At 44.1% G+C, this 23,135-nt stretch overlaps 1 protein-coding gene across 4 annotated transcripts in view; it reads left to right on the plus strand.

Annotated features, from left to right (window-relative positions):
* Positions 1-21,054, plus strand: part of FKBP8 (FKBP prolyl isomerase 8) — a 30,111-nt gene extending 9,057 nt beyond the window's left edge. For all 4 annotated transcript variants that reach the window (XM_034442518.3, XM_087880571.1, XM_034442520.3 and 1 more), the window contains exons 2-9: positions 6,287-6,594; positions 7,889-8,058; positions 10,001-10,089; positions 11,860-12,077; positions 12,949-13,121; positions 14,169-14,246; positions 17,123-17,260; positions 19,873-21,054. In XM_034442518.3, coding sequence (XP_034298409.2) covers positions 6,315-6,594; positions 7,889-8,058; positions 10,001-10,089; positions 11,860-12,077; positions 12,949-13,121; positions 14,169-14,246; positions 17,123-17,260; positions 19,873-19,959 — 1,233 coding nt within the window. In that variant the 5' untranslated portion in view covers positions 6,287-6,314 and the 3' untranslated portion in view covers positions 19,960-21,054. The remainder of the gene's footprint in view (positions 1-6,286; positions 6,595-7,888; positions 8,059-10,000; positions 10,090-11,859; positions 12,078-12,948; positions 13,122-14,168; positions 14,247-17,122; positions 17,261-19,872) is intronic.
* Positions 21,055-23,135: the final 2,081 nt, after the last annotated feature.

The following is a 23,135-nucleotide window of genomic DNA, read 5'->3' on the forward strand; positions in this document are numbered from 1 at the left end:
AGGAATAGATATGTGTCTCAGGGTGGAGTTGTTGAGCTAGTGATAAGTCTCATCCGCGGGAATTTATTTAGTAGCCTTGTAACCTGCCTTTCATACAGGAGCTCAAGGCGGCATACATTGTATGTTCCCTCCTACTTTTCCCCACAACGACCCTGTGAAGTAGATTCTGGTGAGTTAATAAGTGGGCCAGAATCACCTAAAGAGTTTCAGTGTCTGAGGGGGGGTGGGGATTTCAATGTAGTTCTGCCCAATACAGTACCTTAACTATTAGAAGTAGTGTTGGGCAATATATGAAACATTAAATTATGTTAAATTAATATGACAAACTGAAACACTTCTTTATGGAAATCTCGGTTTTATGGAAATCTTGTAGTGCTGGAAACTCTGCTTTGTGTTGGCTAGAAATATAAGTTCCACTTTCTTCTCAAAACTTGCTTGCTCTTAGCCTAGACCTACCCTCCAGTGCCATTGTGAATTAATACTTAGATAAAATGAGGACAAAGGGGCTGTCTTTCCTTCAAACTCATGGCACAAAGGATAAAGATCTCAAATGTAAAAACTACAGATATTTTTCAACTTGTTAAACCAGTCGTTGGCAAAGAATCTGCTCCATCTAGGTAGATCTGTTTCTCCAGAGATACGATTGTTGACAAGTGGTGATTTTCAAATCCTCACATATTTGAAGCTAAGTTACAAGGATTTGGTGACCATATTCCCTACTGGTGAGAAATTAAATGAGGAACTGAGCCTTTTAAAGTGCATTTTAGACCCTCTTCTTAAAGTTGATTTCAGACTGTAGTTGGAGGAACAGCATGCTCAGAAGATGGATGATGAATGTCATGTTTTGATGTGTTTTAAAATGGCTTTATCAATTGTCTTGATTTCAGAAGAAAAAACTGGAAAGATGGATATGGTTTTTCAAACTATAGTTGCTATATGTAACTGCAACAAAGATGGCCTGTTCATCGTTTTTATTTAATCTCCTAGCATCAATGTTCATTGTCTGAAATATGAGGGGAAAATCTTGTATTTCATGAATCTGAAACTTGAAATGTTTCAGACAGGGTTACGATTCCCTATTGCAGTGATGGCGAACCTTTTAGGCACAGTACCCAAACTGGAATGTGCACACATGTGTGCGTTCCAGAGTGCCGGAAACCTGATGACCAGCTGGTTGATGCGCACCTTGTAAACTCGATGACCAGCTGATTGAGCTGGGGCAATGGCGTGCGTGCCCACAGAGAGAGCTCTGATCTGGGGCGACGGCACGCATGCCCACAGAGAGGGCTCTGTACTGGGGCAATGGCACATGTGCCCACAGAGAGGGATCTGAGCTGGGGCAACGGCGCACATGCCCACAGATAGGGCTCTGTGCTGGGGCGACGATGTGCGTGCCCACAGAGAGGGCTCTGTACTGGGGCAACGGCGCATGTGCCCACAGAGAGGACTCTGAGCTGGGGCGACGGCGCGCATGCCCACAGAGAGGGCTCTATGCTGGGGCGGCGATGTGCGTGCCCACAGAGAGGGCTCTGTACTGGGGCAACGGCGCATGTGCCCACAGAGAGGGCTCTGTGCTGGGGCGACGATGCGCGTGCCCACAGAGAGGGCTCTGTGCTGGGGCAACGGCGCATGTGCCCACAGAGAGGGCTCTGTGCTGGGGCGACGATGCGCGTGCCCACAGAGAGGGCTCTGTGCTGGGGTGACGGTGCTTGTGCCATAGGTTCATCATCACGGCCTTATTGTGTTTAGAGCAGGGGTCTCTAACCTTGGCAACTTTAAGACTTGTGTACTTCAACTCCCAGAATTCCTCAAGTCTTAAATTTGCCAAGGTTGGAGACCCCTGGTTTAGAGAACATCCTGGAGTTGTATAGGTAGTCCTTGACTTATGAACATTTGAACTTACAGTGGATCTACCACAGGGATACGTATGACCCAGACTCAAAGTTCTAACAGATGGGGGGGTCCCCCACACAGCCACTTGATTGAACTTCAAGCGCTCGTCCACCGGGCCACATTTACAGTCGTTTGCAGCACCCTGTGGCCATACAACTACATTTTACAATGGTCTTTTTTTTTTTTAATTTGATTTATATGCCGCCCTTCTCCGGAGACTCAGGGCGGCTTACAATGCGTTAAGCAATAGCCTTCATCCTTTTGTATATTTATACAAAGTCAGTTTATTGCCCCCACAACTGGGTCCTCAATTTACCTACCTTAGAAAGGATGGAAGGCTGAGTCAACCTTGAGCCTGGCGAGATTCGCACCTCCAGTAATTGCAGGCAGCTGGTCTTAATAACCAGCTTAATAACAGGGTGCCTTAGACCACTGTACTACCAAGGCTCATTTGCTGAAAACCCGAAGTTGCTTCTGATTTTCGGCAAAACTGCACCTATAGCGAACCATTGGTTCCCTTAATGACTGCAGTGTCTGCTTAACCACAATACAAAAAAAGTTTGTAAAATTGGGTGGGTCACATTTTACGAAGATCATGATTTTGACAGGCAGGCTCCATCAAGATTGTAAATTGAAGACTACCTGTATACTGAATACTGTATACCTGTATACATCTGGATTGGGGAAATTGTTTTTCCAGTGCCCCAAGTTAGGAAATTTTCCCAAAAAATATTTCTCTAGTGAAAAATAATTTCCCTTGAAGGAATTCTCAGTTTTACAAAATTAGTGCTATAGCACAATGAAGGAGCAGCTGGAATGGATGATATTCTCTTCACTAACATTTTTCAGATCTTCCCTAAAAAAAGGTGAGATTCCAGATCTGGTCAGTATTTCAGTCTGAAATGAGCATGTTGGTATTTCAGCACCAGAGGTGGGTTTCAGCAGGTTCTGACCAGAGAACCAGTAGCGGAAATTTTGAGTAGTTCGGAGAACCAGTAGTAAAAATTCTGACTGGCCCCACCCCCATCTATTCTCTGCCTTCCGAGTCCCAGCTGATTGGGAGGAAATGGGGATTCTGCAGTAACCTTCTCATGGATTGGAGAGGGAATGGAGATTTTACAGTATCCTTCCCCTGGAGTGGGGTGGGAATGGAGATTTTGCAATATTCTTTCCCTGCCACGACCACCAAGCCACGCCACACCCACTAAACTACACCCACAGAACCGGTAGTAAAAATTTTTGAAACCCACCACTGTTCAGTACCTTTATCTACTTGCCCAAATGAAGTTTGAGTTCCTTTAAATTTATTTTTTTATATATAAGTAAAGCATTAATTCTGTACAGGTTTAACAAGCAAGCTTCACTGGATTCATCTGTGGTTGTTGTTGAGTTAGATACCTAGGACCATATTATAAACCCACTGTTTTTTGTTTGATATTCCCATATTTCAGTTTAATTTAATTTAATTTATCACATTTCTATACCGCCCAACTCCCAAGGGACTCTTTGTTCACCTTGCCTTTGCTTATTGACCAGGATTTTTCAAATGTTAAGATGTGTAGACCAATTCCCAGAATTCATGCTGGCTGGGGAATTCTGGGAGTTGAAGTCCACATATCTTAATATTGCCAAGATTGAAAAACACTGAGATAGGCCCATTGCAATGATATAAAATTGTATATAAAATTCATATAAAAGAATGTAAAATTCACACGGTGGGTGCATGTGTATACATATGAAACACTGAAATATAAGCCAAGTAAACATAACTTTTGTCAAATCTCTGTTTGGGTCATGGAATCTTTTGTGGTTTTCTGGGCTTTCGTCATTCATTCTGTCTTATTTGGTGTTTAGAATGGATGAAATGTGTGCAAAACACTTTGGTCAAAAACACCCCATAAAAACTAACTGGTAGCAGATTTGGAGTTCAGAGGAGTTGCTGAGGTCACTATAATTTCAACTCCCTCTGGATAATTGTAGGATGTTTATTTTTCCCTAGAGTGATGAGGGAGAAAGCAGCAAAAATATAGCGTATTAGTACCGCTTCTACGGCAGTAAACAGTGTTGTTTCTGTTGTTAGTAATTTCAATATCTCTTAACTATTGAAGTTTGAAACCAGGATTGATTTTAATCTTTTTTTTTTGGATACACCAGCAGTTATCAAATTGTTCAGATTTTAAGAAATGTTTGCCTTGAAGCTCAGTCTCTACTACATTTTCTGCATAAGTTTTAAAGGTGTGAGTTGCCTGCTTCCTTTCTTGTCCTGTCCTGTCCTGTCCTGTCCTGTCCTGTCCTGTCTGTTCCTTTCCTTTCCTTTCCTTTCCTTTCCTTTCCTTTCCTTTCCTTTCCTTTCCTGTCCTGTCCTGTCCTGTCCTGTCCTGTCCTGTCCTGTCCTGTCCTGTCCGTTCCTGTCCGTTCCTTTCCTGTCCTGTCCTGTCCTGTCCTGTCCGTTCCTTTCCTGTCCTGTCCTGTCCTGTCCTGTCCTGTCCTGTCCTGTCCGTTCCTGTCCGTTCCTTTCCTGTCCTGTCCTGTCCTGTCCTGTCCTGTCTGTTGCTTTCCTTTCTTTTCCTGTCCTGTCCTTCCCTGTCCTTCCCTTCCCTTCCCCATTCCCTCCCTCCCATCTATATTGGAGTTTGATAGCCATAAAGCTGTAAAAAGGATATTCAAATCAGAAGTGAGACCATGCTATAGAAGCACACAGAGCAATTATTATAAGCATTACCTCCCATTATCCTCTCTTTTGTAACAGCATTCAGATTGCAACTGTTTTGGTTTGTGTTCTTATCATTATTTTATATAGCACCACACTTACTCATTTATGCAGAAATACAGTAATATATTATGCAATATATTATGCTGCTGCTGTGCTCTTTGTCCACACGATAGAGTATTTAGTTTAGTTACCTCACATATGTGCCAAATAGCACATCTCACATATGTGCCAAATAGCACATCGGAAAGATACTTGTAATGGAATTTGGGTCATGGCAGGGATGGGTAGCTTGTCAAAGGAGTTTCTTAACTTGTGGAACTCCAGGTCACAAGATGTGGCAATAACTGTTGGTTGATACAATTTGTAATAGTTACCTTGAGGTAAAATGGGCGGCCTATAAACGTAATTAATTAATTAATAAGGATGAGGGAATTTCACAGAACAGGAGATTCAGTAAATGCATTGTTAGCAATTAACCATAATGGCTAAATGAATACTTCAGACTCTGTATCATTCTGTCTGCTGGAGAACAACTGCATGCGAAGGTAGTTTTTCCTTATCCTTATTTCCTTATCTCTGGGGGCCAGGCAAGTTTTTGGGTAGCTGTTGACATTTTATGAAATTCCTTTCTATCTGAGGGTTGTCAGACGCACACACAAAATTTTCAGTTGCAAAGCAAAGTGTTGCCTTTTGACAACTAGTTGAATTAGTTTCCTGAGTGATTTTCACCCTTTTGAATTAATGTTTTAATTAATAGCATCAATATTTTTAAACCTTCTCATCGAATTTTCATTGTTCTCATTAAATAAACATAATGTTTTTTGTTAGTTGTTTGCTTGGGTGCTTCTTTTTTTCGGGGGGTGGGGGGTGGGAGAAGGAAGAAAAAATATTTTATATAAAATAAAAAATGTTCTGCAGTGTAGATTCCCTGAAATGTGAAAGAGAATGTTGAGCTGATAATCTAGTAGAGCTGTTCTTCATTCAGGGTCCTTTTAGAAAATTCCTAGACTTTGCGGCATATGTTTTGAATAGCTATTGGCATTTGTATTTTATTATTATTTTTTATTATTATTTTTTAATTTTTTATTAGTCATATTTCTATGCCGCCCACTCTCCGAGGACTCTGGGCGGCTTACACCAAAGACAGTGTACTAAATAGCATATTGCCCCCTGACAATCTGGGTCCTCATTTTACCCACCTCGGAAGGATGGAAGGCTGAGTCAACCTTGAGCCGGTGAGATTTGATCCGCTGATCTGCTGAACTACCAGTCAGCTGAAGTAGCTGCAGTACTGCACCCTAACCACTGCGCCACCTCGGCTCTTATTTTATTTCTTTCATAAATAAAAAGAAAGAGTGATAGGAGAGAATAGTCGTAGCTCAGGATCGAACTGTGGGGTCCTTGGTGCTCTCTGAGCTTGGTTGTTTTCTTGCAGAACATTTCATTACCAAACTAGGTAATACAATCAGAGCACTGATGACGTCACCTAGTTTGGTAATGAAACGTCTGGAAGAAAACAACCAAGCTCAGAGTACCAAGGACCATATAAGGGAGGGAATTATTCATGCACGCTAGGAATGGGAGGTGGATTTCCTGTAACTGGAGCAAAGAATTTAAAAAAAAATCAGGGCCACGTGTCGTCTTGACTTCTTTCTCTGTCTCGCCTTCTGCTTCTTGCAGCTCAGCTGATCAGTAGCACGCTGGCGCCATGGCTTCTGGAGGTGAAGACCTGGATGACTGGGCGGGCACCAGTCTGGTCGACCTGACCTCATCTGAACTGGCAGCCACCCAGGCTTCCATGATCGACAACGGGGAAGATTTTGAAGTCCTGGATAGTACGGATAGTACGGATGACGGGGATTTAAGCGGTCTCCCCCCACTGGAGGATGTCCCAACCAGCTCTGCCAAAAAGGATAACCAAGAAACGAAAGTGGGACATGCGGCTGAGGAAGAGTCAGAGGCGAGCCAAGAATGGCTTGATGTTTTAGGTGAGACATAGCTTTTATCCACCTCACTGCTGGTCTTCTAATCTCCCACCCACCCACCCCCAACGTTCCCTGGATCTTTTCTAAGTGGTGGGGAAGAATTGTCACTGCATTTATGACTCATCTTTATTCACACGCACAGCCCCCACATCAGGAGTGAAGTGCACTACCGGATTGCCCAATCCGGTAGTGATGGAGGTGGGTTGTTCAGAGAACCGGTAGCAAAAATCCCTGCCCCCCCCCTCCATTGCCCAGCTGAGCCGCGCAATCATCAACCTCTTTGGCTGCAAAAATGCTTTTAAAAGTAAAAAAAAAAGCCTCTGATGATGGCCCAGCTCAGCTGGGATCATCAGAGGCTTTTAAAAGCATTTTTTTCTACAACCTCTTCGGCCGAAGGGGTTATAGAAAAAATGTTTTTAAAGGGGAAAAAAAGCCTCTGCTGATCAGGCAAGTCAGCTGGGATTGTCAGAGGCTTCAAAAAAAAAAAAAAAGAAAGCCTCTGCTGATCAGGCAAGTCAGCTGGGATCGTCAGAGGCTTTAAAGGCATTTTTTTTACAACCTCTTCAGCCGAAGAGGTTGTAGAAAAAAATGGTTTCAAAAGTAAAAAAAAAAGAAAAAAGTTGGCCACACCCATTCAGTCATATTACCAACCCCCACCAAGCCACGCCCACAGAACCGGTAGTAACAAATTTTACATTTCACCATTGTCCCACATCATCCGGCATGTACAGGTAGCCCTTGACTTAATGACCATAATGGACCCTGCACATCGCAGTCGTAAGTCATGATAGTCGTAAATTGTCTCACCCGTGTTAAAAACAACGCCGTCGTTGTTAAGCAAGCCAATGCTTCACTGTGTTCTACATATTTGCAGTCCTCAATTTCCAACCATTTGTTTAGTAAACGTTCAACAACAGCACTCAAAAAAGTGACTGACAACTGCACCTTGCACTTATGACCGTCCCAACATCTCCACAATCATGTGAATCAAAATTTGGGACTTTTGTATTTAGGATGGTTGCAGCGTTCTGTACTCGTGTGGTTGCTTATTTGCCACTTTCCCAGCTAGCATCTGACAAGCAAAGTCAATGGGAAAAGCTGGATTCACTTAACAGCCATGTGGGTCCTTTCACTGCAGTGATTCGCTTAACAACCATGTCAAAAAAAAGTTTGTAAAATTGGACTCACTTAGCTACTGAAATTCTGGTCTCAGTTTGGGTTGTAAGTCGAGAGCTACCTGTAGCTCTAAATGGGGGATTCTAACCAGTTACTCTTCTTCTCTTAATCCCATCTCCAGGGAATGGCTTACTGAAGAAGAAAGTCATCCTACCAGGCCAAGGTCAGGAGAGCCGGCCAGTCAAAGGCCAGGATGTGACTATCCGGTTTAAAGCAACGCTGGAGGATGGGACAGTGGTGGAGGAGGACCCCAGACTCACCTTCACGCTGGGGGATTGTGATGGCATCCAGGTGCATGTCTGTCATTGTCGTGGCCAGCAATAGGCACTCCCACTGTCCCTCTAACTGAGGGGAAAAAATGGGGACTAGAAACTTATTTCCATGTGGATTAGATATTTAAAGGGGGTCAGCAGTTAAACATGCTTAGCTTGTCAGCTGCAAAGCGGACAGCCCGGGTTCGAGACCCAAGTGCTGTGCGACAGGGTGAGCTCCTGTTCCTTGCCCCAGCTCCTGCCCACCTAGCAGTTTGAAAGCACGTAAATGTGAGTAGATAAATAGGTAGCACTTTGGTGGGAAGGTAACAGTGTTCTGTGCGCCTCCCTTGGCTAATGTCCTTGGCTAAGAAACGGAGATGAGCGCCACCCTCTAGAATTGGACATGGCACAGAAAACCTTTACCTTTAGATATTTAAAGGCAAGCCAGAGAGAATGGCAAGTTGGAATCGCTTGGTTTATACCTGTCTGGAAAAGTTATCATCATCCACACTTTTAATATATAGCCTTTAGTTGAAGGACTGTAGCGCCATCCAATCCTTTTGAGAATAAATTGGTAGCTGGTGTCCTGAATTGTTATAAGCAACAAATAAACAAGGAACCAAAGGAAAACATCTAACTGGGTGATAGATACTGTAAGCATCAAGTCTTTAGCTCAGTGTTACTCAACTCTGGCAACTTTTTGGGATATTCAAAGAAATGAGTGGTATAACGAAATTTGGAGTAAGGCAACAAATGATAAATTAACAACGGAAATTAAAGTTTAAAAAGGGATGATTAAAGTAAACAATTATATAATGAAATATGGGGGGATTTTACAAAATCAGTGTTGGTGGAAGGCAAAGAGAATAAACCTACTCAAGAATATATGTTGTTTTGGAGGGGATAAGGGAAGAGTTGGAATATATTGTATATCTTTTAGTTGTTATAGAAGAAGAAATATAAGGGAAAAAAGGTCTACAGGAGGAGGGGATGCACTGTAATATTTGTCTTTTTTATATATATTTTTCCTCTTTTTTTGTATTTAGAGTTATATGTATTATGTTTGTATTATTTGTATGCGATATATATATATGTGTGTGTGTGTGTGTGTGTGTGTGTGTGTTATATATATATAAAATTTATATTTATACCAAATATAAATTTGGTATAAAATGGTTTGTCATGAATGCGACTGCTTGAGGGCTCCTGGATTGGAGCTGAAAGGCAAAAGGGATGCAGTATGCTTCCTCCCACATGCTGGGGTAGACCAGGTGTCTTGATAGAAAAACACTTGATAGATATTTATTTTTATTTTATTTTATTTTATTTTATTTTATTTTATTTTACTTTACTTTACTTTACTTTATTTTATTTTATTTTATTTTATTTTATTTTATTTTATTCATATTTCTATGCCGCCCACTCTCCGAGGACTTTGGGCGGCTTACACCAAAGATAGTATACTAAATAGCATATTGCCCCCAACAATCTGGGTCCTCATTTTACCCACCTTGGAAGGATGGAAGGCTGAGTCAACCTTGAGCCAGTGAGATTTGATCCGCTGATCTGATGAACTAGCAGTCAGCTGAAGTAGCTGCAGTACTGCACCCTAACCACTGCGCCACCTCGGCTCCTAAAAATATAAAGATAGATAGATAGATGATAGATAGATAGATAGATAGATAGATAGATAGATAGATAGATAGATGATAGATAGATGATAGATGATAGATGATAGATAGATGAGTGGCATAGATAAGTAGAGTGGCAACTTTAAGTTGTGTGGACTTCAACTCCCAGAATTCCCTAATCAGCCATACTGGCTGGGGAATTCTAGGAGTTGAAGTCCACACATCTCAAATGTGTTAAGGTTGAGAAAACACTGTTCTAATGAGGTTTCTGAATGACCATTTGTCTTCTCTGAACAACCTCCTTACTCCCCAAATAATTTTCCTTTTCTTCCCCCTTCCTCTTCACAGGCCCTGGATCTCTGTGTGCAGCTGATGGACATGGGAGAGACAGCGCTCATCACTTCAGATGGGAAATACTGCTTTGGCCCACAGGGAAGGTACATGAGGAAGTGGCCAGAAGGCTGGGTTATTGGCAAGAATGGGGTGTTTTAGCACCAGCAACTAGCAGCTAGCTATGCTATCTATAGGGAGTGTCTATTTGGAGGAAGTCTCCCTGAATTTCCAGCTGGTGGACAGAAAATCCAGAAAGAGTTATTGTTCCTTAAACAGTTGACATTTTTTGTCAGCTCAAGTTGGGCTAGGTGGATCCCTTGTGCTGTTTTCTAAAGAGGATTAAATAGATCTTCTCCTGCTCACTACCTCATGCGTAAAAGCAGCCCGCTTCAGAGAACAGGAGCATTAAGAGGCAACGGAGGCTGGAGTCTTTAGACTTTTACCTGTGGAATGTCCTGGAGGTACTTTGTTGGACGCAGGTATAATAACAGTAACAGAGTTGGAAGGGACCTTGGAGGTCATCCAGTCCAACCCCCTGCCCACGCAGGAGACTTGTACTAGGGATTCGAACCGCCGAACTGCTGTCTTTTCTGATCGACTAGCTCAGTGTCTTAGCCACTGAGCCACCTAGTCAGGTTCTGGGTAACAACCCCCTAAGCTTAACCTCCTAGCCCATAATGCTTGGATCAGCCAGAAGGTCTGACTGAAGGTCAGAAATGGAGCTTCTGCTTCAGGAACTGGCCTAGGAAATATTGGGAAGAAATCCTTCATGGAATTATCTGTTTGATACTCCTAGAATCACAGGGCTTGGCAGAATCACAAGGTGGGTTGGACTAGAAGGGAGACAACTATTTCAGACAAATAGTTGTCCAATCTTTCCTTGAAGATCTCCAGTGATGGAGCATCCGTAAGATGTTCCACTGCTTAATAGTTCTCACCATCAAGAAATTCCTCTTTATTTCCAGGTTGGAACTCACTCTGATAAGCTTCCATCCATTGCTTCTGGTCCTATCCTTAGTGTTATGGAGAGTAAATTGATGCCTTCTTCCCTTTAAATATTAGAAGACTGTTCTTTTCTCTCTTCTCAGTTTTCTCTTCATTAAGCTAAACGTATCTAGATCCTTTCTATAGGATTAAGCTCAATCTTTTCTAACTAAATTACAATTTCCTATAAAGTCTAGGATAGGCTTTCTAAAAATTTATTTCTGCCTTTTGTAACTGGAGCCAAAGATTGTTTCCAATTTTGATGACTAAACCGGCATTAAAATCCGGTTACCTGCTTTTTAATTATATGTTTAAACCAGCCAGGAAGTTGTCACCAAAGGAAGCATGTCAAGGTTGGAAGTGACGTGGGAAAGTGAAGAGAAATGCTGGTTTGCTGTACTACAATGTAGCCTGTGCAGAGATCCAGATTCAAAGAAGAAAATGTGATTCAGAGAGTACAAGTCTTGTGGGTAGCTACTGTTGTGAACACTGGAAAGCAGAAGGAGCTGACGTGGGAAAAGGGACAGCTGCTTTCATGTTCCCAGCAGATAATCTGTATGTGTGCCCACATGCTCTGCGACACACATTTTGTCTCTTAAATCCGTAAACATGCACAGTTTTAGGAGATGATGGTTTTGTCCAGTGTTTCTCCACCTTTAGAACTTTAAGACTTGTGGACTTCCAACTCCCAGAATTGGCTGGGGAATTCTGGGAGTTGAAGTCCAAACAAGTTGCAAAGGTTGAGAAACGCTGTTTTAGTTCAGGTTGAAAAAGGTTGCCTTAATATTTAGGGCTCAATGAAAAGGACCATTCTTTGCAACTAAACGTTGCGTTGATTAAACCTTGGATCTCATCTGATCTGAATGCATCTGTTGATCTCTTCCGAGCAGGATTCCCGACATTCCTCCCAATGCTTCCTTAACTCTCGAGGTGGAGGTGTTGACGGCCCAGGAGGCTCCCGATTTGGAACTCCTCAGCGGGAAAGAGAAAGTCTCACTGGCTAACCGGAAAAGAGAACGTGGCAATTTCCACTACCAGCGAGCAAATTACGTTCTGGCCGCCAACTCCTATGACATTGCTCTCAAGGTCATCAACTCTAATACTAAAGGTACCTGGTTTCACCCCCTCCTCACCCCCACTCCCAGGAAGCCTGTCTTCTATCCAGAGCCCCGCCTGGGAGAGCAATTTGTTTTGTATCAAAGTGCTACTCAATAGCTGAGAACTAGCAACTTAATCCTTATTTTTAAAAAATGCCTTTTGAACTCTATAATATGGAGTAGGTGCTAATATGGATACTGGTAGTCCATGGCCTACAATCACAATTGAGCCCAATATTTCTGTTGTTAAAGTGAGACATTTGTTAAGTGAGTCTTGCCCCATTTTATGACCTTTTTTTGCCACAGTTGTTAAGTGAATCACTGCAGTTGTTAAGTTAGTAACAGGACTATTCAGTGAATCTGAGCAGGGATGAAATTAAAAAAATTTAGCAAGGGGTTCTCTGCCCGGTTGCTGCGTGGGCGTGGCCATGATGGATGTGGCCTAGTCAGCGTTCTGCACCACAGCGGGAGGGGGGGCTTTTTGCCCTCCCCGGGCTCCGGAAGCTTTCCTCAAGCCTCCAGGAGGGCAAAAACAGCCTCCCCAGGCTATGGAGGCCCTCTGGAGGCTGGAAACAGGCCCATTTCCGGCCTTCCCGAACTTCCGGTAGGCCCGTTTTTCGCCCTCCCGGAGCCTCCGCACACGCGCTGCACTTACCTGCATCCAAAACAGACCATGTGGGGACTCCTGGGGGCCGGGGCAGCGTGGGCGGGGCCAGCCAGGAGTGGGATTTGGGGATTTTCTGAACTGCACAGAATCTTAGCTAGAGGTTCTTCTGAACCCCTGCAAACTCCAGCAGCCCACTCCTGAATCTGAGTCCTGTCCCTTGTCCTGAATCACAACCTTTTCCCTGTCCTAACGCTATTTCATTTCTCTCCCTGCAGTGGATTTCAGTGAGGAAGAAGAGGCAGAGCTGGTGGAAGTGAAGATAAAATGTTTGAATAATTTAGCAGCGTCCCATCTTAAGCTGGACCATTTTGAGGCCGCCCTGCGATCCTGCAATCAAGTATTGGAGCAACAGCCAGATAACATCAAGGCTCTGTTCCGAAAGGGAAAGGTACCATGGGCTTTGGGGCTAAGGGTTTGACAATGAGCTCAAGGTCTGAGGATGATTGGCTGATGGAACTGCCCGTCAAATGATGGCAGCACTTGGCACCTCCTCCAGGTTATATTCCAGTTCAGGCTATCCTTGATTTATAACTGTAATTAATAGATTAACAGAATTGGAAGGGACCTTATAGGTCATCTAGTCCAACCCCCCACCCAAGCAGGAGACCCTACACCATTTCTGATAGATGGCAATCCAGTCTCTTCTTGAAAGCTCCCACAACTTCTGAAAGCAAGCTGCTCCATTGGTTGATTGTTCTGTCAGAAAATTTCTCCTTATTTCCAGGTTGAATCTCTCCTTGTTCAGTTTCCATCCATTATTCCTTGTCTGACCTTCAGGTGCCTTGGAAAATAGGTTGACTCCCTCCTCTCTGACAATCCCTCAAATATTGGAAGACAGCTATCATGTCTCCCCTGGTCCTTCTCTTCACTAGACTAGCCATGCCTAGTTCCTGTAACCGTTCTTCATACGTTTTTGTCTCCAGTCCCCTAATCATCCTGGTTGCTCTTCTCTGCACTCTTTCTAGAGTTGAACCTAGGACTTACGATTGTAAAGTCATTGCAGTCGTTAAGTGGATCACCATGTGACCACATGCGATTTCAGGACCTTTTTTGTGGTGGTCGTTAAATGAACTCAGTCGCTAAGCAAACACGTGGTTGTTAAGCAAATCCATTTTTTGCATGGGTGTCTTTTGCCAGAAACCAGAAGTAACTGCTGGAAATTGGCAAAAAGCATTATTAATGGTGGTCACATCACCACAGGAAGCTGCAAACAGCTATAAAGGTGACCCAGTTGCCAAGCACCGAAAATACGATCACATGATCGTGTGTGTGTGTGTGTGTGGCCATTGTAAATTGGGTCATAAGTAGCTTTGGGGGGTGGGGGTGTCTGTTGTAACTTTGAATGGTTGCCATCAGATAGGTCTGGCAGAGGCTTTCAAAAGACCTGCATTAAGCCAGGGAATGCCCAACATTTTTCTCTTGTCTGCTAATCTAGGTTCTGGCTCAGCAAGGGGAATACAGTGGGGCCATCCCAATTTTAAAGGCTGCTCTGAAGCTGGAACCATCAAATAAGGTAAACCTTGGAATCTGATCATAACTGGGGCAGAGAATCTGAGATATCTGATTGTGAATGTATTAACAGCTGCTAGGATTGTGTTGGCTAAAAATTGGAAAAATGAGAAAATACCAACGCAGGATGAAGTTATTAAGAAAATAATGGAATGTGCTGAAATGAGCAAATTGACATTTGAAATTAGAGAACAAGAAGATAAACAGTACTATAAGATATGGGACCTATTTTATCAATGGTTAGATAAAAAAATATGGAAATGAAATACGGTAGAGACTTTCACAATACAAGAATTATAGAACTATGTGAAATATAACATACAGATGTATTATTATTGGATTGATTCAGGAGGAAGAAAGGAATGTTATAATAAAAATTAACTTAATCCTTAGAATATTTTGAATGACAATGAGGGAAGAAATAGTCATAGTCCAATAAATGATTAATGAGGATAACAATATACAGATATATGTTAGGTCGACGATATAAGAAGCTAGGTAAACGGTAAATTGTAAGCTATGAATTTGGTGAATGATGCACAAAAGACTTGTAGCCAACCGACACACTGTTATGCAATTGAAGATGGTTTTATGTATGTTTGTTTTAAAAATAAAAAAAATCTTTTTAAAAAAAATAATAACGGGGGCAGAGAAAACAAGCAAGGGCTTATGAGCACCAAACAGCCCATAGGTGCCTTCTTTGAAGGCTGCCAAGCTTCTGATCCCATCTGCCTCTATTTCTTTAAAAAAAAAATTCTTGCTTTATTTATTTAATAAATAAGAACAAAGAGGAAAGAATTAAAAAGGGGGGGGGGAACAGCACAGCAATCACACTCACGCTCATATCAGGATGAAAATCTGGCTTTCCCCCATTGACTATGCTTGTCAAAAGCCGGCTGGGAAGGCTGCAAATGGTGATTTCATGACCCCCCCCCAGACTGATAAGAGGACAGTAAAAGAATCTCTGTAACTCAGAGTTGAACAAAGAGTTGAACAAAGAGTTGAACAAAGAACAAAGAGCCCTGGTGGCGCAGCAGACTAAAGCACTGTTATTAACATCAGCTGCCTGCAATTACTGCAAGTTCGAATCTCACCAGGCTCAAGGTTGACTCAGCCTTCCATCCTTTCTAAGGTAGGTAAAATGAGGACCCGGATTGTGGGGGCAATAAGCTGACTTTGTATAAATATACAAAAAGTATGAAGGCTATTGCTTAACGCATTGTATGCCGCCCTGAGTCTCCGGAGAAGGGCAGCATATAAATCAAATACAAACGAACAGTGGAGTCCTTGGTGCTCTCTGAGCTTGGTTGTTTGCTTACGCAGATGTTTCATTACCAGACTAGGTAACATCATCAGTGCTGGTGAGTGTGGGTTTGCTCCCGGTTTATATATAATAATTGAACAATCAATGAACAATCAAACTCAGAGAACACCAAGGAGTGATAGAAGACACCTGGAAGGCCTGACATTGGAGAACATCCTTACCCATATTCCCTCTTACAAATGGTGCTTCTGTGACCATTTTTGGGAAGAAGATCTGTGTTCTGATCTAAGCTTCCCCAAAAAGCACAAAGCAGAATCCTGGTCCCGACAAAACCCCTTTTATTAAACAAACAGTGAACTCATTCACCTTCAGCAAACTCTTTCAAGAGGGAATTTACAGTCACAGACCTTATCTGGCTTGGAGAGCTGCCAGGCTGATATCTTCAGAACTTGGCAAGAAGTCTCGGAGAGTCACAAACCAATTAGTTGAACTAACGTTCACTCCTCTTTTATTCCCTCTGGGAGGAGCCATTCATCGTCCACCTGTGGCCTTACTCCCAAGTTGACCCTTGTTCCTTAGCTGTTCCTTTCGTCTGGCAACTCTGTGCATGCGCACAGTGGGAACAGGCTCCATCTGTTCGTCTGCCTCACTGATGTCTGACTCCGAAGGCAGCTGATAACTGGCATACGGCCCTGACCCCCTCTCTGCCTCCGACGCAGAGCCCTCAACAGAGCCTTCCCCAGACTACAGGACTGGCCCACGTTCCTCCCCAACCTCCTCACTGTCTGAGTCTGCTGCCAGCTCTGCTGGCCTTTGGCGGGCCACAACAATCTGTGAGCGGTTGGGATGGACAAGAAAAATGTCAGAACTAACCCCCCCCCCACCTCCCCCAATTGGGAGGGCAATAGTCAAAATCTGGTTCAGGTGACCTTCTCCTGTTCTAAGAACAGACCACAAGGAATGTTACAGCCTGCCAAGATATTTTTCTGGACTTGTGTTGGCCAACTTTGCAGCAGACAGCTTGGTTTAGTGGTTTAAGGCACCAGACTAGAAACCAGGAGACTGTGAGTTCTAGTCCTACCTTGGTCACGAGAAGCTGACTGGTTGACTTGGGGCCAGTCTTTCTTTCTTAGCCCGACCCACTTTCACAGGGTTGCTGTTGTGGGGAAAATAGGACGAGGAAGGATTGTTATCTAGGTTTACTGCCTTGCGTTTATAAAAAATGATAAAGGCGGGATATAAATTAAATAAATATATAACTCAGGCAGCCTGATGTATTTTTTTTTAAATTTGATTTATATGCCGCCCTTCTCCGGAGACTCAGGGCGGCTTACAATGCGTTAAGCAATAGCCTTCATACTTTTGTATATTTATACAAAGTCAGCTTATTGCCCCCACAAACTGGGTCCTCATTTTACCTACCTTAGAAAGGATGGAAGGCTGAGTCAAGCTTGAGCCTGGTGAGATTCGAACTTACAGTAATTGCAGACAGCTGGTGTTAATCACAATGCTTTTAGTCTGCTGAGCCACCAGGCCCTTCTCTAGAAGTGTCCTTCTCGCCTTCTTAATGGTACATCCCCCAGTCATGCCATATTCTGTTTTCCATCGGCCTCCAGACCATTCACACCGAGCTCTCGAAACTGGCCAAGAAGCACGCTGACCAAAAGAGCATCGAGGCAGAGATGTACCGCAAGATGCTGGGGAACCCTGGGTCCAGCAGCCTCCCAGCGAAGTGCAAAGATAAATCCTCCTGGGTAAGTGGCCAGGAAGAAGTATTCACTGAGCCAGAGAGGTAGGGAGAAAAAGGGAAATGGATTGGAAGTCTTGTGTACTAACAGTTGTACGATGAGCGTAGAGTGGGAACTTCTGCAGGCCCTTGTGACTTTCACCCTTAGAACCGATGCAGCGGCCTATAAAAATTGCCACTTGCTTTCCGTGCTCATTATAAGATAGAATAGAATAACAGAGTTGGAAGGGACCTTGGAGGTCTTCTAGTCCAACCTCCTGCTTAAGCAGGAAACCCTACACCACTTCAGACAAATGGTTGTCCAATCTCTTCTTAAAAACTTCCAGTGTTGGAGCATTCACAACTTCTGGAAACATCCATTCAAGATGTTGCTTTCCACCTTCAAAGGCTAAACAGGTTAGGGCCTGTTTGTCTAAGGCAATGGTTCTCAACTTTTTCTTCACCACCGACCCCTTTTTTAAATACTTTTTGTGGCCACGGACCCCCAGGACTTAAATCATAACATTTTCCAAGCCTTTGTGGATGCCCCCACCCCCCATGATGACATCACAGCCCATAGAGGTCCGCGGATCACAGGTTGAGAACCACTGGTCTAAGGCCGCGTTTTTCAAACTTGGCAACTTGAAGAGATGTGGACCTCAATTCCCAGCAAAGCTGGCTGAGGAATTCTGGGAGTTGAAGTCCACATCTCTTCAACTTGCCATGTTTGAAAAATGGGGCGGATTAGGAGAAAATCAGAAAAATACCCCAATGCACGCACGGGTGGGCTGCTGGGGGTTTGCAGGGGTTCGGGAGAACCTCTAGCTAACATTCTGTGCAGTTCGGAGAACCCTCAAATCCCACTTCGGGCTGGCCCCGCCCACCCTGCCCCTCCCCTCCCAGGAGTCCACACGCAGCCCGTTTTGGATGCAGGTAACTGCAGGGTGCGCATGGAGCAGAGGTGGGTTTCAGCAGGTTCTGACCAGTTCTGGAGAACTGGTAGCGGAAATTTTGAGTAGCTCTGAGAACCGGTAGTAAAAATTCTGACTGGCCCCGCTCCCATCTATTCTTTCCTTCCCAAGTCCCAGCTAATTGGGAGGAAATGGGGATTTTGCAGTAACCTTTCCCTGGATTGGGGAGGGAATGGAGATTTTGCAGTATCCTTCCCCTGCCATGCCCACCAAGCCATGCCATGCCCACTAAGCCACGTCCACAGAACCGGTAGTAAAAAATTTTGAAACCCACCACTGGCATGGAGACTAGGGGAGTGTGAAAAACGGGCCTAAGGTCAGAAAGGAGCCTGTTTCCGGCTTCCAGAGGGCCTCCGGAGCCTGGGGAGGACGTTTTTGCCCTCCCGGAGGCTTCAGGAAAGCCTCCAGAGCCTGGGGAGGGCAAAAATGCCCCCCCCATCATGGTACAGGAGGCCAACTAGGCCAGGCGCACCAGGGTCACGCCCACCCAGCAACCAGGCAGAGAACCCCTTGCTAAAATTTTTGAAGCCCACCCCTGCATGCACGCCTCTGGGAGAGGTAGCGGGGTGGAATATTTCCCACTCCTCCATTGTAAAATCTCCCCATTCCAAGGCCTGGGATCCAGAGTGGAGCTCTAATTGACGAGTCGGAAAGTATTTGTGGAATTTTTCCCAATGTGCTTACAAGAGTTGCTTGGCAGCCAACCTATTCCAAACATGACCCGCTTCAATGTTGGAGGAATAAAATGAGAGGGGGGTGTTGGAAAAAACCAAATTTGCAAGTTGGTGCTCTGGAGCAGCAAAATAGGACAAAAACATGAGGAGATTATATAAAACAGAGGTCCCCGACTTGGCGGCCGGGCAGTGGAAGGGGATGGTTCCCTGGAGTGGTAGGTGGGAGCGTGTGCAGCTCCATTTGTGTGAGTGGCGGGCTTGCGCAGCCCGGTTCCGAATGGGCCACAGCCCGGGTAGTGGGCCACAGCCCAGTGGTTGGGGACCGCCTGATGTAAAAGGTGTGATTTTTAGTTATCTTGATTTAGCTCAATTCATCAGTAACTCGGGTTAAACATGCTTGGGATAAACACATGTTCATCATCTGACAAAAATTAAAAATAAAATAAAAATAAAGAAAACACAAAAATAATAAATAAAAACAAAAGACAAACTCAAAGGGACAGTCTTAATGGACCACTAGGTCTTTTTCTTGGCATTCGTTGTGAAGTTTCCGAAAGATGCCCTAATTAATTCATGAGCCATGAGCCGAACTTCAAAAGAAATACAGTCATTTATTAGGAGCACCATTTCGGCAATATTCGGATGCAGTTAGAACTAATCCCACGTAGATTTACGTTCCCCTATGACCCTGCCTCTCCCCTCCTCTCTGGCCATGTCATAAATCACATTCTCCAATTACCCACTTTGGCTGGCTGTGAAATCCAACACCCTCCTTCTGATCTCGGTCGAGAAGAATGTATGGAATGCACTTCAGTTAGGGAAATCAATCAGTTCTATCAGTTCTCCCTCCCTCCTGCTCATGGCAACTTGAAAGCTTTGCAAGTTGACATTCGTTTTCTATGTTTCTCTGAGCTACTCAGGATATGTCAGTTCCCGAGTCATGTATCTTCTGAATTTTGGCAGTCACTTTTACTTTATTTTTTTCTCCTTCCCAGACAATTCCATGGAAGTGGCTGTTTGGTGCCACTGCTGTAGCGCTGGGGGGCGTAGCCCTGTCAGTCATCATAGCAGCAAGAAACTAAGGCCAACCTGCAGTTGATGACTTTTGTGGAACCAGGCTTGGAGATTTGGCCCTTCCTTCCTCCCAGCTCCTGCCCCTCTTCCACCACCTGGCCCCTCAAGGACTGGCATACGACTTTGCACCGGTGTTCCCCCTTCTGGACTGTGGGTTGACTGAGTGGGGTGGGCACAGCAGACTTAGCTCCTCCTGCCCCAGAAAGACTTCCCAGCCTCCAGAGTTGATCAGAACATCAATGAACCCTTTTTGCAGGAGATGCCCGGGGATGGCAAGAGAGATATTTGCACCATCTGGAGCTGCAGAAGTGAGAAGAAACCCAGAGGGTCTGGGTATATTTTGCAGGAGAGGGCAGGAAAACGGGCCTTGGCTGGATGCTACCATTCACTTCTCTCTCTCTCTCTCTCTCTCTCTCTCTCTCTCTCTCTCTCTCTCTCTCTCTCTCTCTCTCTCTCTCTCTCTCTCTCGCTCTCTCTCTCTCTCTCTCTCGCTCTCTCTCTCTCTCTCTCTCTCTCTCTCTCTCTCTCTCTCTCTCTCTCTCTCTCTCTCTCTCTCTCTCTCTCTTTAGAACATATTTAGGAGGAGCAGCTTAGAAACTGTTTAGGCCTGGCCTTAGGCCAGGTGTAAGAGGTCAGGACCGGGAAGATGCTCCTTTAGTGCTCAGGATTGGTTTGGGTTGTGTTAAGAGGGATTTTGGTTTGTTCAACCTCCTTCCATAAAAGCTTCCTTGGAGAACCTCAGATTCCATTCTGGTTTGTTCAGCTCTTCCCAGTTATTGAAAACATGCCGGCAAGGGAACGGGATCTGGGTAAAAATTACGCGGACTTGCTTTCTTTTAGTCGTCTTCGGGAAGCCAAAATCAGGAGCCAAGGAACCTCTCCATCTTCGCTCGAAATCTGCTTTGAAACTTTACTGGTGGCTTTTTTTCCCCCTGACTGTCTCCTTTTTTAAGCCACCCAACTGTTAAGTTAGCAGGACCGGGTGCCACTCGAACCCAGCGTTGCTTCTCTTTGGTACAGTTTTTCACATTCACTCTCTACATTTTAAACTGTGAACAGCTGCGACATCCTCATGTTCTAATAAAGCAACATCTCTCGGCAGATTTTCCTAGCCATTCCTTTATTCCGAGGGCCGTGGAATCGTTATTTGTTCACTTATTGTCCATTTATCTTCATTGAACTTTGGAAAGTCAGAGAACCGTAAAGCTTGGGAATCGCAAAGTAATGGAACATGAACAGGGAAGTGTAAAGGGAGGAAGGAACAGCTTTTGGTATATTCTTTCCCCAATTTAGCACTCCCTTCCCCATGTGGGCAGGCAATAACCACTCCCAAAATTCCACAACCAGGATGCTGTTCTTAAAATCTTTGTCTGTGTTTGTGTGTCTTACAGGGAGAGGGAAATGTTCTACTACTGAAAAACCAGATTCCCTGCAACTACCCAAACCTGGCCTGTATTACTATATCCTGCAGAATTCCCCCTCCTCCCCATTTTATTTAGAGCAGGGGTCTCCAACCTTAGCAACTTTTAAGACAACTTGTGGACTTCAACTCCCAGAGTTCCAACTCCCAGAGCTTGGCTGGCTGAGGAATTCTGGGAGTTGAAGTTCACAAGTCTTTTTTTTTTTTTTTTTACATTTGATTTATATGCCGCCCTTCTCCGGAGACTCAGGGCGGCTTACAATGCGTTAAGCAATAGCCTTCATACTTTTGTATATTTATACAAAGTCAGCTTATTGCCCCCACAAACTGGGTCCTCAATTTACCTACCTTAGAAAGGATGGAAGGCTGAGTCAAGTCTTAAAGTTGCCAAGGTTAGAGACCCCTGATTTAGAGTACAGGGAGTCCTCAACTGACGACCACAATTGAGCCCAAAATATATGTTGCTAAGTGAGACACTTATTAAGTGAGTTTTGCCCCATTTTACGACCTTTCTTTGCACGGTTGTTAAGTGAATCGTTGCAATTGTTAAGTTAGTCCCATGGTTGTTAAGTGAATCTGACTTCCCCGTTGACTTCGCTTGTCAGAAAGTTGCAAAAGGTGATCACGTGACCACCCCCACCCCCCCGGGACTCTGCCATCGTCATAAATGTGAGTCAGTTTCCAACTGTACGAATTTTGATCACGGGACTATGGGGATGCTGCAAAGGTCGTAAGTGTGAAAAATGGTCAGAAGTCACTTTTTTCAGTGATGATGTATCTTTGAACAGTCACTAAGTGAGCGGTTGTAAGTTGAGGACTACCTGTACAGGTAGTCTTTGAGTTACGACCATAATGGAACCTGCCCATCATAGTCAAAACTCAACAACAGTTATAAAGCCGTCCAACTCAATTTTACCTTTTTTTTTTTTTTTTGCAGTGGTTAATCAAACGCTGTAGTTGTTACGCAAACTAGTGGTTGCGGTTTTGCTGAAAACCAGAAATAAATGCCAGTTTTCAGCAAAACCATCATAAAATGCGGTCATGTGATTGCAGGACAGAGCAAATGATCATACATGTCACCTAGTTGCTAAGTACCTGAAGTACGATCATAGGGAGAGACAACCATTGAACGTTGAACCTGGGTTGTAAATACCTGCCAGGTAGATCTGTTGGACCTATAATATTTCTCAGTCTCGGCAACTTTTATCTATGGACTCCCAAGTCCCAGAATTCCCTAGCCAGCATCCCATTTGATTGTGAGATGGGCAGCTCTATTGATATGGATGAATGCGAATGAATGAGTGAAATCCAAGGAGTTGAAGTCCAGATATCTCAAAGTTAAGATTGAGAACCATCGGTTCAGAGGTTCTGTTGTTGTTTTCTGTGGTTGTTATTTGTAATTTATGGAGACCAGGAGTGAAATGCTACTGGATCGCTCGATCCGGTAGCAATGGAGGCGGGTGGTTTGGAGAACTGGTAGCAAATATCCCTGCCCTCCCCCCCATGCCCAGCTGAGCCGCGCGATCATCAGAGGCTTTTTTTTTCTTTTAAATGCCTCTGACAATCCAAGCTGAGTTGCCTGATCGTCAGAGGCATTTAAAAGAAAAAAAAGCCTCTGACGATCAGGCAACTCAGCTGGGATTCTCAGAGCCTTTTGAAAGCATTTTTTTACAACCTCTTCGCCAAAGAGGTTGTAGAAAAAATGGTTTTAAAAGTTTTTTTTTAAAAAAAATTGGCCACGCCTACCCAGTCACATTACCCCAC

The sequence above is a fragment of the Pantherophis guttatus genome, chromosome 1 (genome assembly GCF_059756535.1).
Source record: "Pantherophis guttatus breed Tessera chromosome 1, ASM5975653v1, whole genome shotgun sequence".
In the NCBI taxonomy this organism is placed as follows: Eukaryota; Metazoa; Chordata; class Lepidosauria; order Squamata; family Colubridae; genus Pantherophis; species Pantherophis guttatus.